This window comes from Leuciscus leuciscus (genome assembly GCF_965113295.1).
Source record: "Leuciscus leuciscus genome assembly, chromosome: 1".
In the NCBI taxonomy this organism is placed as follows: domain Eukaryota; kingdom Metazoa; phylum Chordata; class Actinopteri; order Cypriniformes; family Leuciscidae; genus Leuciscus; species Leuciscus leuciscus.
The window spans coordinates 95,001-110,912 of NC_138725.1; the positions used below are offsets into that span (position 1 = coordinate 95,001).

Consider the following 15,912-nt stretch of genomic DNA (forward strand, 5'->3'; position numbering starts at 1 on the left):
TAGTGCGAGTCCTGGTGTGAGTCCTAGTGGGAGTCCTAGTGGGAGTCCTAGTTTAAGTCCTAGTGTGAGTCTAAGTGCGAGTCGTAGTGAGAGTCCTCGTGGAAGTCCCACTCTGAGTCCCAGTGCGAGTGTCCTGGTGCGAGTCCAAGTGGGAGTCCTAGTGGAAGTCCTAGTGCGAGTCCTAGTGAGAGTCCCAGTGCGAGTCCCAGTGCGAGAGTCCTTGTGCGAGTCCTAGTGCGAGAGTCCTAGTGCGAGAGTCCTAGTGGGAGTCCTAGTGTGAGAGTCCTAGTGTGAGAGTCCTAGTGTGAGAGTCCTAGTGTGAGAGTCCTAGTGTGAGAGTCCTAGTGCGAGAGTCCTAGTGCGAGAGTGATGGAGCGAGTGCACAGGGAAATCTAAACTGCTTTGTCACAATATTCACTAATATATGATCATATATTGGCCTGCGGAACAAACAAACACCAGATAGACAGTAGAGACAGTTGACATAGAGTGCTTGCTGAAAACACAGAAGCTGTTGTGTTTTGGGAATCCTTTATAGCTTCCATGGTACGCCGTCATGTGTCATGGGGTGACGTTGCACCAATGACATTGGAGTTTGTTGAACACGTGCTTCAGACACAATGGGAGCGTTCCCATAGTATCAGGACTTGGACACAGCATAGAGTTCCCTCGAAAGGGAACACCAACAACAACGAGCCTGCTTCAAAGAGCCATTTCTGGAAAAAAAAGCTCAAGTTGGTAGATGAGAATAACTTTCTCTACATGAACACAGATGCACTTAGTGTGATCAATGCCGTGCCGTCAGTCGTTGATGACACTCCTTCAGTCTTACGTGTCTTTTGTGTGTTTTTCAGGATGAAGTCTCCAGCCGAGCACCGAGCCGAGATCTGTGAAGACTTCTCTCCCTGCCGTCAGCTTGCGCTCCGTTTCGGCTCACAGCTGGCCTATCAAACGTATTTCAGCGCTCAGCAGCACAGGCCCAACCCACATCTGCGTCCGTACTGAGGCCCGCCTCCGAGCCCGCCTCCGACTCAATGAAACCTCTTCATTTAACCTGTTGACTGTCACATATTTGAGTAATTATCAGGAATTAGGTGTCATTGGAAAGCTGAAACACTCGAAATTCATCCAGGGAAAACTCTTTTAAAATTGGACATTGTGTTACCATGGAAACGCACCTTAAAATATTTGATCAGGCTCCTCCCCCTCGTGGCCGGTGTCATGTTTCAGATATTACGAAATTTACTGCTATTTTTTGACAGAATAACACAGGCGGCAAAAAAATCTCACTGGATCCTCAATTTTTGTGATATCAACTTAAGATTTGTAACACAACTGCCTTTGGTTTTCTAGCCATTTTAGACTCCAAATTATTTTGTTAAGAATAAAAAATTATAACACATTTAGTTCAAAACATTTGCTGTATCTGCTTGCTATTATCTTTCTGACCAACCTAAGCATTCATGAATTGCAACTATTTGAGTTTGGATCTATGTTCCAAAAGAGAGGTGACAGTTTACAGGTTAAATAATCATTTATAGGTCAGTTTAACCCTATTCACACACACACACATATATATATATATATATATCCTTTTGTGTCATGCGTACATTACTAACGTCCTCTCGCTCAATGACAATGGGCCAGTTCGCCCAGATATTTATGCAATACTGACAATTTCTCATTTGTTAACGCATTAAAAATGATTCAAAGCTGAGTACATGACTGCAAATGTATTTCTTCTTAGATTCAAATTACAAAAATGAACCTAATCTGAGGACTAAAATGTTGAAGCCATATGTTTCACACACAAGAGATCAGTCGTTTTGTATGCGATACTGATTTTTTAATCTGTCTTTGTTTATCAATAAAGCGCTTTCACTATTAAACTCCTGCAAACCTGAAAGGCCTTCATCTGCTCATTATTTCATACTGACCTCAGTGAGTCTCTCTGGATCTGGTGAAGATCCACGTGTACACACGCAGTTTATTCTGAGCCTCCTGAACGAGATCGCACAATTCGTGGCCACTGCACTTCAGCGATTCGCAACTCAGACGGTGAAATTACATAGAGTGAGTCCAAGAGCACGGACTCTGCAGGAATAAATAGCCCACGGCTGGCAGAGCCAGAACTCAGAAATACTCTGAAGGGTTCATGTCAACTCAGCATCTGAACCCTTGACCAAAGCCACGAGCTCCAGCGCAGTCCAGCGGCGGCGTGTGTGAGGAGTGTGTGTGTGTGCGTTCAGCGCAGTCCAGCGGCGGCGTGTGTGAGGAGTGTGTGTGTGTGCGTTCAGCGCAGTCCAGCGGCGGCGTGTGTGAGGAGTGTGTGTGTGTGTGTGCGTTCAGCGCAGTCCAGCGGCGGCGTGTGTGAGGAGCGTCCAGGTGACGGAAACACAGGAGCCTCAGATGCTCTCGGCCCTAAACAGCATTACTGGAGGAACCTCTGTAATTAAAGTCTTTATATGAGGCTTTATATGAAGCGTTTATATGAAGCCGGCTTCCTCCGCTGACGAGCCACTCGCACGCAACAGCGATATGTGGAGTTTGTGATCAGGTGGAGAGCGCCATCTGTGTGTGTGTGTGTGGATGTTTGATTCTTCCTCCAATCATGATGTCCGGTCCTTGTGATGTCACTGTTATAAATGATGTGAGTGACACAGAGACACACAGTCACAGATCAACTTGAACACGGAGACAAACATGAAGAGCCTGACGCTCCTGATCTTCTGCTGCATGATGACTGCAAGCCTGAGCGCAGGTCAGTGTGTGTGAGTGTGTGTGAGTGTGTGTGTGTATGATAGTGTGTGTATAACTGTTCTCTATGTGTTGTTCTTATGCAGGTATTCCTGATTCCTCAGACCCTAAATCAGAATCTCCCAGTGATGATGGTGAGACACATGTGTTGACATGTAGTGTGTGTGTGTTTACATGTGTTGTATGTTGGTTAAACCTGCTCCGTGTGGAAGGTAAAGTAAACGGCGTGTTGTCGAAGGTCAGTGTTGGTCGTTGAGCCTCATCATTATGAGCCGGTGCTGAAGATCTCGGAAGATCAGCTGCTCCAGGTGTGTTTGTTTGGGCTCCAGCTCAACTTCACAGGAACATTTGCACCCTTCAAGTGGAGCCGGAAATATCGTAATTACACCAATGATCGAGACAAAAGTGGGAAACTATTGCAGTAATAATAATTAAGGAATTATGTATGAAATTTACAGTCAAACTACATTCAGTACACTCATTTTCACAATTTTCTTTATGCAAGTGTTGTTAGATAGAAATGATGATAGAAATGTTGACAAATGATATCAAAATAGAATACATAAAAACCTACATTCATACATAAAATGCAATATTTGTCGTTTTCTATCTAAACTTTAAATTAATTTGTGCTTAAAACAAGAACAAATATCTGCCAATTATTAAACAAAATTATCTTGTTTTCCATTTGAATCAAGTTTATTTTTCTGACTCCATTGGCAGATATTTGTTCTTGTTGAAACCGAGACAGAAACCCTGAGGAAGAACACAGGGACTGTCAAAGACATCTACAGAAGGGTCATGTATGAGGAGTTTATCTGAGCGTAAGTCAAGTCAAGTCAAGTCAAGTTTATTTGTATAGCGCTTTTCACAATACAGATTGCATCAAAGCAGCTTCACAGTATTAAATTAAAATAATACAACAAAGTTTGTTTCAATAGGAATTTATTGATTGATAAAATTAAATTAAATATCCCCAAAATATCCCCAACTGAGCAAGCCAAAGGCAACAGTGGCAAGGAACCGAAAAACTCCATCAAGTGACCTAATGGTGTCCTAAAACTCCATCAGGTGCCTTAATGGAGAAAAAAAACCTTGGGAGAACCCAGGCTCAGTCGGGGGCCAGTTCTCCTCTGGCATTGGATAGAGGCCGGATTGTAGTTTGAACTGTAGGATTATATGAATGCCTGGCTGAAGAGATGCGACTTTAATCTAGTTTTAAACTGAGAGAGCGAGTCTGAGCAACGAACAGTATCAGGAAGACTATTCCAGAGTTTTGGAGCCAAATGTGAAAATGCTCTCCCTCCTTTGGTGGTTCTGGATATCCTAGGTATGACCAAAAGCCTTGAATTTAGTGATCTCAAAGAGCGCGATGGATTATAGGGCGATAGAAGATCCGTTAAATAGACTGGAGCTAAGCCGTTTAGGGCTTTATAAGTCAGTAGCAATACCTTGTAATTAATACGGAACTTTATAGGTAACCAATGCAGTGATGATAAAATCGGTGTTATATGATCATATTTTCTTGATCTCGTAAGAACTCTAGCGGCGGCATTTTGGACTAACTGTAGCTTGTTTATTGAGGATGCAGGACAACCAGCTAATAAAGCATTACAGTAATCCAGTCTCGAGGTCATGAATGCATGAACTAACTTTTCTGCATCAGAAACTGATAGCATATTACGTAGCTTAGCAATGTTTCTAAGGTGGAAAAAGGCTGTTTTTGTAACATAAGAAATATGATTTTCAAAAGACAGGTTGCAATCGAGTATAACACCCAGGTCTTTTACTGTAGAGGATAAAGTAACAGGACATCCTATGATGTTAAAGTTGTATTGTGCGAGGTTTTGTGGGCGGTTTTTTGAACCGATAAGTATTACCTCTGTCTTGTCTGGATTTAATAAAAGAAAATTACGCGTCATCCAATCTTTTATATCTTTAACACACTCTGTCAATTTGGAAAATGTAGCGTTTTCATCCGGCCGTGATGAAATATATATTTGAGTGTCATCAGCATAACAATGGAAACTAATTCCATGTTTCCTTATAATATTTCCAAGTGGCATCATATATATTGAAAATAACAGAGGGCCTAATACAGATCCCTGCGGCACTCCATAGTTTACTGGAGTTATGATCGATTTTTCTCCATTTAAATAGACAAAATGGTAGCGGTCAGATAGGTATGATTTGAACCAGCTTAGTGCTTGTCCTTGAACACCAGTATAATTTTGTAGTCGATCTAAGAGTATTGTGTGATCTATAGTATCGAACGCAGCACTAAGATCAAGTAAAACTAGTATTGAGATACAGCCTTGGTCAGAAGCTAAAAGTAAATCATTTGTGATTTTAACGAGCGCAGTTTCAGTGCTATGATGCGGTCTGAATCCAGACTGAAACTTTTCATAGATATCATTTTGTTGCAAGAAAGAGCCCAGTTGAGCGGACACCACTTTTTCTAATATTTTAGACATAAATGGAAGATTTGAAATGGGTCTATAATTTGCTAGATTATTATGATCTAATTGTGGTTTCTTAATGAGAGGTTTTATAACTGCCAGTTTAAATGTTCTTGGAACATGACCTAAAGATAAAGACGAGTTAATAATATTGAGGAGAGGCTCTTCCACTACAGATAACACTTCTTTCAGTAGTTTAGTTGGTATAGGATCTAATAAACATGTTGTTGTTTTAGATGAAGTTATAAGTTTATTTAACTCTTTTTGTTCTATAGTTGTAAAGCACTGTAATTGTTCTTTCGGGGTGATAATTGAAGCTGAATTGTAAGGCGCGATTGAAGATTGAACGTTTATAATTGTGGTTCTGATGCTTTCTATTTTCTCAGTGAAGAAGTTCATGAAATCATTACTACTGAACTGTAACGGGATATTTTGTTCGGGTGACGTCTGTTTATTTGTTAGTCTAGCCACGGTGTTAAATAGAAACCTTGGATTGTTTTGGTTGTTTTCTATTAGTTTGCGGAGGTGCTCAGCCCTGGCAGCTTTTAGGGCCTTTTTATAACGTGACATACTGTCTTTCCACGCGATTCTAAAGACCTCTAAATTAGTTTGTTTCCATTTACGCTCTAAAATACGGGTTTCTCTCTTTAAAACATGCGTAGTATTGTTATACCATGGTGCTTTATTTTTCTCTCTGACCTTTTTTAATTTAATAGGTGCAACCACATCCAATGTTCTAGAGAGAATGGTGCTCATAGTGCTAGTTAGTTCTTCTAGTTCATCTGTTTGTTTGGGTTCAGGCAGAAGCTGAGACAGATTAGATAAGCAATTTGAGAAATTATCTATGGTGGATGGGAGGATTGTTCTGCCTGGTTGATAACGCGACGCCGCATGACATATTACAGCAGTACGTAATATGCAAGTTACCATGTAGTGATCAGTGACTTCATCACTTTGTGGAATGATATCTATATCGGTTGGATCGGTTCCGTGTGATATAATTAAATCGAGTGTATGATTAAGACGATGAGTTGGTCCGGTGACGTTTTGCTTGACCCCAAATGAATTTAATAAATCTGTAAACGCAGCTCCTAACGCATCATTTGGATTATCTACGTGTATGTTAAAATCTCCAACAATTAATGCTTTATCGACATTGACTAATAGGTCTGAGAGAAAATCTGCAAACTCTTTTAGGAAATCAGCGTAAGGCCCTGGCGGTCTATATACGGTAGCCAAGGCTAGAGATAATAGGGATGTTTTTCTAACATCTAAGAGCGTAACATTTAGTACAAGTACTTCAAATGAAATAAACTTATAACCCGTTTTCTGAGTAACATTTAGAATATCTTTATAAATGGTTGCAACACCTCCGCCACGGCCAATCAGACGGGGCTCATGCTTATAACAGTATCCAGGAGGAGTAGACTCATTAATACCGAAATAATCATTTGGTTTAAGCCAGGTTTCAGTAAGGCAAAGTACATCGAAGCTATTATCTGTGACTATTTCATTTACAATAACTGCCTTAGGTGTGAGTGATCTAATGTTTAGAAGACCTAGCTTTAGAAATAGTTTTTGTTTACTAATAGCAACATTTTCTGTTTTAATAACAATTAGATTTTTCCTAGATCCTGCATTAGATTTATTATTTGATCTCACTAAACGAGGAATAGACACGGTTTCTATGCAATGTTCTACACTAGTATTTATATCAGTTGAATTGGTGCAGCAGAGACTATGATTTGGACTTTTGGTTACTAGTCAAAGGGTATTTAACATTTTGGAGATGTTATCTGACAGAAGATCCGCTCCGAATCTGCTTGTAACTGTATGAATGTGCGCCTGTTCTTCACACACAGTTTCCACTGATGAAGACAGGATGATTTTATGATCCGTTACGGAAGAAAGGAAGTCAGGAGAGTGAATGAGTTTGAATGTCTCTTCACAGGTGTGTTTGTGAAGCGAGAAGAGGCTTCAACGCTGGTGAGACAGAAGAGAGCTGGGGTGGCTGCCGCTGACCTGAGTTTGACTCAGCTGGAGAGGTACACACACACACACAGAGCAAAATCCCCAGAGTTAAATTAACTCCGCTCTGAGTACATATCTAAAGAGTGTTAAAGTAACTCTGAATCAGTGTTAAAGTTATTGAGATAAGTAAGTGATTAATTAAGTGATAATTGAGCATTAGTGATGAACACCTGCTGTTAACAAGCAGTATCTAGGGTATTCAGTCATTCAGTCACTGGTGTGTGTTGCTCGACTATCTGGGGTATCATTCAGTCACTGGTGTGTGTGTTCACACTGCTCGATGGATCGGTGACAGGGGGTTTCACATTGCATGACTTTACAAAAGAAAGAATCGCCGACAACTTCTGTCTGGTCCACAAACTACGTTTCACAACCAAACACACATGAGAAGTGATAAGGAAATAACGCAAAATCACGCATGTGTGAGCGCGAGACATTAAATCTCTGAAGATCTCAGCAGAGGATTAAACAACTCCACAAACAGCATTACCAGCTTCACTTATTAATAATGAGATTGACTATTTCTGCCATTATCTACAGGAGTTATTTTTGAGAACTAACAGAGGTTTAGATGTTGATTTTTTATTGAAGATGTTTGGTCACCATTATGGTGATCAGTGTTTCTTTTAGTTGGGCAATGTGACTCTTGGCTTATTATCTGAGTTTGTGGTTTTTATAACAGTGTTTAACAAAATACATAATTTGTTGCAAATGAAGCCAGAAACCAAGATGATCAGGTGATGTGGTTTTCAGCATCATAAAGTAGAAAAATTCACTAATCTTATCCCTGACCATAAGTGGTTATTTGTCATTAATAGACTATATTCACCAACCACACTTTCTTGCAACAGATCACACATCAGACATAAAATTTTAGCAATTATTTTTTAGACACAAACTTACATTAAGAATCTGCATATGAATCTCAACAATTGTGACATGCTTCATGCCGCAAAGCATGCTGGGAGCCATGAGTTTTATACTATGTTGGCTCCCAGCATGCATTGCGGCATGATGTGTGTCACCATTGTTGAGATTCATATGCAGATTCTTGATGTCTCCTTTGCAACAAATTATGTGTTTTGGTAAACACTGTTACAAAGACCACAAACTCATTTTAAAAACCAAGTAAAACTGACCAACTAAAATAAACACTGATCGCCATAATGGTGACCAAACATTTCTGTAGATCAATGGCAGAAATAAAGTCAAGTAAAGTGAAGCGGGTAATGCTGTTTGTGGAGTTGTTTAATCCTCCACTGCTGAGATCTTTTATCTTCAGTTGATTTCATCTAAGGCTGTGTCTGAAGTCAGAAGTTCTTGTGTTTCTCTTTTTTTCTGTTCTTATTGTTTCTCCTTCCTTCAGTGATTCTGCTTGTTAACAGCAGGTGTTCATCATTTATGGTCAATCATCACTTAATTATCTTAATTACACACACACACACACACACACTCACTCAAACACACACATGCTCACCCCCCCCCCCCCCCCCACACACACACACACACTCTCTCTCTCTCTCTCTCTCTCTCTCTCTCTCTCTCTCTCTCTCTCTCTCTCTCTCTCTCTCTCTCTCACACACACACTCAGCAGTGTTGGCGCGTATATCTCACACACTCTTGTGTTCTCTCAGTCTCAGGGAAGTGTGTGAAGCAAACCTGGCCTGTGAGGACATGATGGACACGTCTGGCATCATCGCGGCCTACACTGCGTACTACGGACCCATTCCCTACTAGAGATCCACTGCATCACTGCCCCACATCATGATGAGCATCTGTCAAAAAAACATAAAAAAACATAAGCAGCTGAAGCTATGCAAAATAATAAACAAACAAACAAAACACTACAATGTTGTCTGCAAGTTCTGTTCAGTTTTTGTTTGGGATGGTTTAATATTACTGGTCACATCATGGTTAGATTCTCATGTGTTTGTAAGTCAAGTCACCTTTATTTTTTATAGTGCTTTATACAATATAGATTGTTTGAAAGCAGATTTACAGAGATAACATGACTGCTGTCTAGCTGCTGCGTTTTGAACCAGCTGTAGTTTGTTTATTAAGCGTGCAGGGCAACCACCCAGTAGAGCATTACAATAATCTAGCCTTGAGGTCATGAACGCATGAACTAACTGTTCTGCATTTGTCATTGAGAGCATATGTTGTAATTTAGATATGTTTTAAAGATGGAAAATGTGGTTGCTAGAAACGTGGCTTTCAAATGAAAGATTGGTATCACTGAAAAAAAACAGGCCCTTTTTTTCTCAAAGTTGGGAAATGAATGTATCAATCTGTTTGTCAATATTTAGTATTATTGTCATCATAGGAAAAAATTAACGCAACATACGCGGACAGTTTAGTCAAGTCTTCGTCGTCGGTGAGGAACCTGGGTGTGCTCTGTAACACACATAAAGTTCAGTTAAATAACTATAAAATAATTATTTAAATTTGGTGTAAACGTATGCATTTTTATGGTTTTTCACACTTCTAAAGAAAATAGTATTTTTTACATGTATCGTCATCTAGCAGTGTCAGCAATTAATGGGGCAATATTTGCCCCCTCAATTATTCATTTTTCGGTTCGACAGCTAAAAAACCCAGTGGTGTGCCAAAGAAGTAGTAGCATGTACAGAGTGAACAGCAGCGGTCCTAGTACTGAGCCTTGTGGTATGCCATACTGAACTTGTGATTGATAAGACATCTCTTCATTTACTGCTACAAACTGATAACGGTCAGATAAGTATGATTTAAACCATGCTAGTGCAATTCCACTAATGCCAACATAATGTTCGAGTCTATTTAAAAGAATGTTGTGGTCAATGGTGTCAAATGCAGCACTAAGATCGAGTAACACTAATAGAGAGATACAACCACGATCGGATGATAAGAGCAAATCATGTGTGACTCTAATGAGAGCTGTATCGGTACTATGGTACGGTCTAAATCCTGACTGGAAATCCTCCAGATATCATTTCTTTCTAGAAAGGAACACAGTTGTGAAGATACCACCTTTTCTAGTATCTTTGACAGAAATGGTAGATTCGAGATCGGCCTGTAATTGACTAATTCTGTAGGATCAAGTTGCGTTTTTTAACAAGCGGTTTAATCATAGCCAGCTTAAAGGTTTTTGGTACGTATCCTAGTGACAAAGATTAATTAATGATATTAAGAAGAGGATCTATGACATCTGGAAGCATGTCTTTAGTCGGTATATGCTCTGTCAAGTGTGTAAGTGTAATTGTGTAATAAGTGTAATTGTGATTGTCAAAACATTTGGTAACTAAATAGAATTTTATGAAGTTTAGTGACAACATGTCTGGTAGGATACAGTTTTTATTATTGCTTGACAAAAATTTCAAGATTTCAATTCCATTCTTGTGATTTGATTCCGATTTTGATTCAATATAATAAATATGTAATATAGTGCTCAGCAAAATCTCCTCTCTAGCTATTTTTTCTATTCAATTAACATGCTATGGTCATTAAATGGCTTTCCTGAGGTAAATGTAGCGTTATGTGACATAATTGTTCTCCTGCTATTATATATTGACCTCTTTCCGTGGTTGAAAAACACTAATTGGTCGATATTATGTATACTTTCGGTAAGTTGTACTGCATCTTTAAATAAAAAAGTAACAGATGATCGGTTCACGTGCACTTGAACTGAGGCGCTCAGCGATCTGTCACGTCACATTTACAAGCGCCAAGCGTATTTTTGGTCTGAATTTCGTAAAATAAAATTGATGAAATCTAAGAGCTGAGAATTAGTTTAATATTAAAAGTACCTCTTTGCTCCGCAATTTTTCTGTGCGTGAGAAAATGGATGTGTGGCGTGAGAGCGTGTGAAAAGTGTCAATTGCGTGAGTCTCACGCTCAATGCGTGAGAGTTGGCAGCCCTGTAATACCTAGAATATCAAAATCGACTGCTGGCGGTAGATCCTTCTCCTGTTTAGCACCAAAACTCTGGAACAATCTTCCTACCATTGTCCGGGAAGCAGACACACTCTGTCAGTTCAAAGCTAGACTAAAGACACATCTCTTTGGCCTAGCATTCACATAATACATTATAGACTTCTATAATTCAATGTTAGGCTGCATAGATTAGGTCAGCTGGAACCGGGAACACTTCCCATAAATCCTGATGTACTCGTAACATCATAATGGTGCGTTCACACCGGACGCGAATAGCGCGTCAGGCGCGAGTGATTTCAATGTTAAGTCAATGCAAAGACGCGTTACGCGCGTAAAAAATTTCTGCGGCGCGAATGAGGCGTAGAGCGCGGCGCGGTAGACGCGAATACGCCTCATTCACGCGTCAAGTTCGCGCGAATAGCGCAAATTGAGCGTCTGGCGCGTTAAGCGCGTTACGCGCGAATGATTTTATTAGTGCTATTTGTGCATTCACGCGTTTGACGCGAATTCGCGTCTGCGGCCCGAGTTGAAAAATCTGAACTTCTGCGTCAATTCGCGCCGCGTTAACCAATCAGGAGCCTGCTTGCTGCTGTCACGTTGTGAAGTGACAGTTTATAATGTTATTTTATGTATGGCCTCAATAAATTATTTTGTAATATGACTAAAATGCCGAACAAAGCAAATCTTTCACATAAAAACTCGATTTCAATATATGAGAGATACTCATTTTGTATTGAATGCAATTTATTCCATATCTATTCTAGATTATATGAAACATTATTATTCTAATGTAAAGACAACAAACACAATTTAGTGTATAAAAACAAAAATCACAGGACAGGTTTCACTTTTGGAGGCTGGCTCCATTTATTATCAAAACAAAAATAAATGACAGATTAGGTGGGTGCGGGCGAGGGTGAACCTCGCGCCGGGCTGTAGAGCGCGGGCTCGACAGGCATAGACCACTCGAGGCCGAGGCCTTATACGGCCTACGCTGTCCTCGTCAGCGTTCTCACCGTTAGGTCCACCAAACCTAGCTCCTGGAGCAAATTGTGAAACTCCTGAAACCCTCCGGAGGGTCTGGTGGACCCGAGTACAGCGACGATGTCCCCTACGCAGCTGCTTCTGCTCTCCAGAGCATATACGAGCGGTGACTCTCTTGATTAATGCTAATGCTAATGCTCGATAAACATCTAAAAAAGATGGCCGCCAAAACTTTCACCTCGGACGCGCATAAATTTCGCTTCAAACTTTTGTTTTTACGCGCGTTAGACACGCGAATTAACATGGTCAAGCGTCAAACTAGACGCAGGAGACGCGAATTTGACGCGCTATTCGCGTCCGGTGTGAACGCACAGTAAGGAGAATGGCGTCTACGCTACTATTAGTCTCTCTGTTTATCCCGAGGTTTACCGCAGTCCGCCAGATCCAGGCCGTATTCAGATCTGATGAAGGACCTGCGCCTGGACACACACACACACACACACACACACACACACACACACACTCACACACACTCCAGATCTGATGAAGGACCTGCGCCTGGACACACACACACACACACACACACACACACACACACACACACACACACACACACACACAGACACACTCACACACACAGACACACTCACACACACTCCAGATCTGATGAAGGACCTGCGCTTGGACACACACACACACACACACACACACACACACACACACACACTCACTCCAGATCTGATGAAGGACCTGCGCCTGGACGCGACGACAGCGACACTAGTCTCTTCCCTGTGAAGGCCTCCTTCCCTTTACCTAGGTACAGATAAAGTGTTGTTGGGATAATGCCGGTTCGCGTGGCTATGTGGAAGCAATCAAATTCTGTATTATAAATTTTAAGGCCAGACAAGTATGTTGAGGGCTGATTTGTAGGGAAGGACTACACGCCTGTGCACATATATTCAAACGCACAACTATAGACTGAACTCGTAATACACATGTGTGCGCCATCAGCATTTTTGAAAGTTTGCGCAGAAAGAACTTAAGAGTTTTCTGTGGTGTTAGAGGCCCCTAAGAACTTTTTTCTGTTAAAAGAAGAGTTTTCTGTGGTGTTAGCGGCCCCTAAGAACTTTTTTCTGTTAAAAGAAGAGTTTTCTGTGGTGTTAGCGGCCCCTAAGAACCTTTTTCTGTTAAAAGAAGAGTTTTCTGTGGTGTTAGCGGCCCCTAAGAACTTTTTTCTGTTAAAAGAAGAGTTTTCTGTGGTGTTAGCGGCCCCTAAGAACCTTTTTCTGTTAAAAGAAGAGTTTTCTGTGGTGTTAGCGGCCCCTAAGAACTTTTTTCTGTTAAAAGAAGAGTTTTCTGTGGTGTTAGCGGCCCCTAAGAACCTTTTTCTGTTAAAAGAAGAGTTTTCTGTGGTGTTAGCGGCCCCTAAGAACTTTTTTCTGTTAAAAGAAGAGTTTTCTGTGGTGTTAGCGGCCCCTAAGAACCTTTTTCTGTTAAAAGAAGAGTTTTCTGTGGTGTTAGCGGCCCCTAAGAACTTTTTTCTGTTAAAAGAAGAGTTTTCTGTGGTGTTAGCGGCCCCTAAGAACCTTTTTCTGTTAAAAGAAGAGTTTTCTGTGGTGTTAGCGGCCCCTAAGAACCTTTTTCTGTTAAAAGAAGAGTTTTCTGTGGTGTTAGCGGCCCCTAAGAACTTTTTTCTGTTAAAAGAAGAGTTTTCTGTGGTGTTAGCGGCCCCTAAGAACCTTTTTCTGTTAAAAGAAGAGTTTTCTGTGGTGTTAGCGGCCCCTAAGAACTTTTTTCTGTTAAAAGAAGAGTTTTCTGTGGTGTTAGCGGCCCCTAAGAACCTTTTTCTGTTAAAAGAAGAGTTTTCTGTGGTGTTAGCGGCCCCTAAGAACTTTTTTCTGTTAAAAGAAGAGTTTTCTGTGGTGTTAGCGGCCCCTAAGAACTTTTTTCTGTTAAAAGAAGAGTTTTCTGTGGTGTTAGCGGCCCCTAAGAACTTTTTTCTGTTAAAAGAAGAGTTTTCTGTGGTGTTAGCGGCCCCTAAGAACTTTTTTCTGTTAAAAGAAGAGTTTTCTGTGGTGTTAGCGGCCCCTAAGAACCTTTTTCTGTTAAAAGAAGAGTTTTCTGTGGTGTTAGCGGCCCCTAAGAACTTTTTTCTGTTAAAAGAAGAGTTTTCTGTGGTGTTAGCGGCCCCTAAGAACCTTTTTCTGTTAAAAGAAGAGTTTTCTGTGGTGTTAGCGGCCCCTAAGAACTTTTTTCTGTTAAAAGAAGAGTTTTCTGTGGTGTTAGCGGCCCCTAAGAACTTTTTTCTGTTAAAAGAAGAGTTTTCTGTGGTGTTAGCGGCCCCTAAGAACCTTTTTCTGTTAAAAGAAGAGTTTTCTGTGGTGTTAGCGGCCCCTAAGAACCTTTTTCTGTTAAAAGAAGAGTTTTCTGTGGTGTTAGCGGCCCCTAAGAACTTTTTTCTGTTAAAAGAAGAGTTTTCTGTGGTGTTAGCGGCCCCTAAGAACCTTTTTCTGTTAAAAGAAGAGTTTTCTGTGGTGTTAGCGGCCCCTAAGAACTTTTTTCTGTTAAAAGAAGAGTTTTCTGTGAGAACGGTGTCGTGTTAGCGGCCCCTAAGTTAATAACTAATGATCGTTGTGATGGAAGTGAATCAATCAAACTAACTTTAGCTGGACAATAACTTTATTCTAGAGCTGCTATAAAGCATAAACAATCTCTGTTACTTTAATTTCCTATTATCTCTGTAAAGCTGCTTTGGAACAATCTACATTGTTAAAAGCGCTATATAAATGAAGATGACTTGACTATAGGGTCTAACATACATGTTGTTGATTTAGATGATTATTGTAATTTTTTTTTCCCACTATGGAAGTCAATGGACACATCAACTGTTTGGTTACCGACATTTTTCAAAATATCTTCTTTTGTGTTCAACAGAACAGAGAAGCCCATACAGGTTTAGAACAACACGAGATTGAGTAGTGAACTATCCCTTTAAGGCCTCTCTGTACGCAGTCGTGCTCTCTCTCCACGAGATCTATGACCTCCTCCATAAGGTCTAATGCAAATGTATTCTGTTACAGTTACAAATTACTTAATAAAAAAATATTATTCAGTAATCTAATTTAAGCACTGCGATATGAAAGTAATGTAATCTGATTACGTTTGGATTACTTTAAGGTCACATATGTATATAAAGTCAAGTAAACAGCAATATCATCAAAGTACTTAAGGATTTAAAATTAAAACTAATAAAAACTAGGCTATTAAAACTAAGTAATCGTGCCTTTTCACCAGCTAGAGATTACATATAGTTTTATAAAAGGCTATACAGACATCTAGTGGCTACAGTATTGTATAACAGATGGTTTTATTCTTTATTTTAGTTTCTTTGACACGTACAAGGGAAAAAACAATTACAGTTTATACACAAAATTAAAAAGTCTACACCATCTACGTCTATTTGCTCAAGGCCGTGATTAAGTTGGATGTTGTTCAGTCCTTAGCTAAAGAAGCGTCTTCATAACTGGAAGGCATAATTAATGCTGTACAACCATGTTGTTTCCTTTTTCCTCTTTGAAAACAAAACAACTATGAATTTTCCAGACATGAAAAAGTTTTTTCCCGGCGGGAAGCATCGTGATTAATAACTTAGCAGCGTCTGAGGAGAATGATTGACAGGTGTTATTTGCGCTTGCACCAGCAGGAGGCTCGCGACTGGCAACTGTAAACAAGCAGCGCTTAATATAGCGTTATTATGTCAAAATACCCATTT

The 15,912-nt window shown here is 40.2% G+C and overlaps 2 protein-coding genes across 3 annotated transcripts in view; both read left to right on the forward strand.

Moving 5' to 3' along the window:
* The window catches only part of mgp (matrix Gla protein), an 8,499-nt gene extending 6,593 nt beyond the window's left edge, over positions 1-1,906 (forward strand). For both annotated transcript variants that reach the window (XM_082153438.1, XM_082153437.1), the window contains exon 5: positions 855-1,906. In XM_082153438.1, the coding sequence (XP_082009564.1) occupies positions 855-1,005 (151 nt within the window). In that variant the 3' untranslated portion in view covers positions 1,006-1,906. The remainder of the gene's footprint in view (positions 1-854) is intronic.
* A 718-nt stretch (positions 1,907-2,624) lies between these two features.
* bglap (bone gamma-carboxyglutamate (gla) protein) lies at positions 2,625-9,097 on the forward strand. Its single transcript, XM_082153589.1, has 4 exons — positions 2,625-2,761; positions 2,844-2,891; positions 7,168-7,261; positions 8,882-9,097. Exons 1-4 carry the CDS (start codon positions 2,704-2,706, stop codon positions 8,982-8,984), a joined length of 303 nt encoding a protein of 100 aa, XP_082009715.1. The 5' UTR covers positions 2,625-2,703; the 3' UTR covers positions 8,985-9,097.
* Positions 9,098-15,912: the final 6,815 nt, after the last annotated feature.

Excerpts from the sequence above, each read along its gene's own strand:
- bglap (XM_082153589.1), top strand. The coding sequence starts at position 2,704 with ATGAAGAGCCTGACGCTCCTGATCTTCTGCTGCATGATGACTGCAAGC. Across the intron at positions 2,892-7,167 it reads AGAATCTCCCAGTGATGATG|GTGTGTTTGTGAAGCGAGAA; the intron begins GTGAGACACATG and ends GTCTCTTCACAG. Across the intron at positions 7,262-8,881 it reads AGTTTGACTCAGCTGGAGAG|TCTCAGGGAAGTGTGTGAAG; the intron begins GTACACACACAC and ends GTGTTCTCTCAG.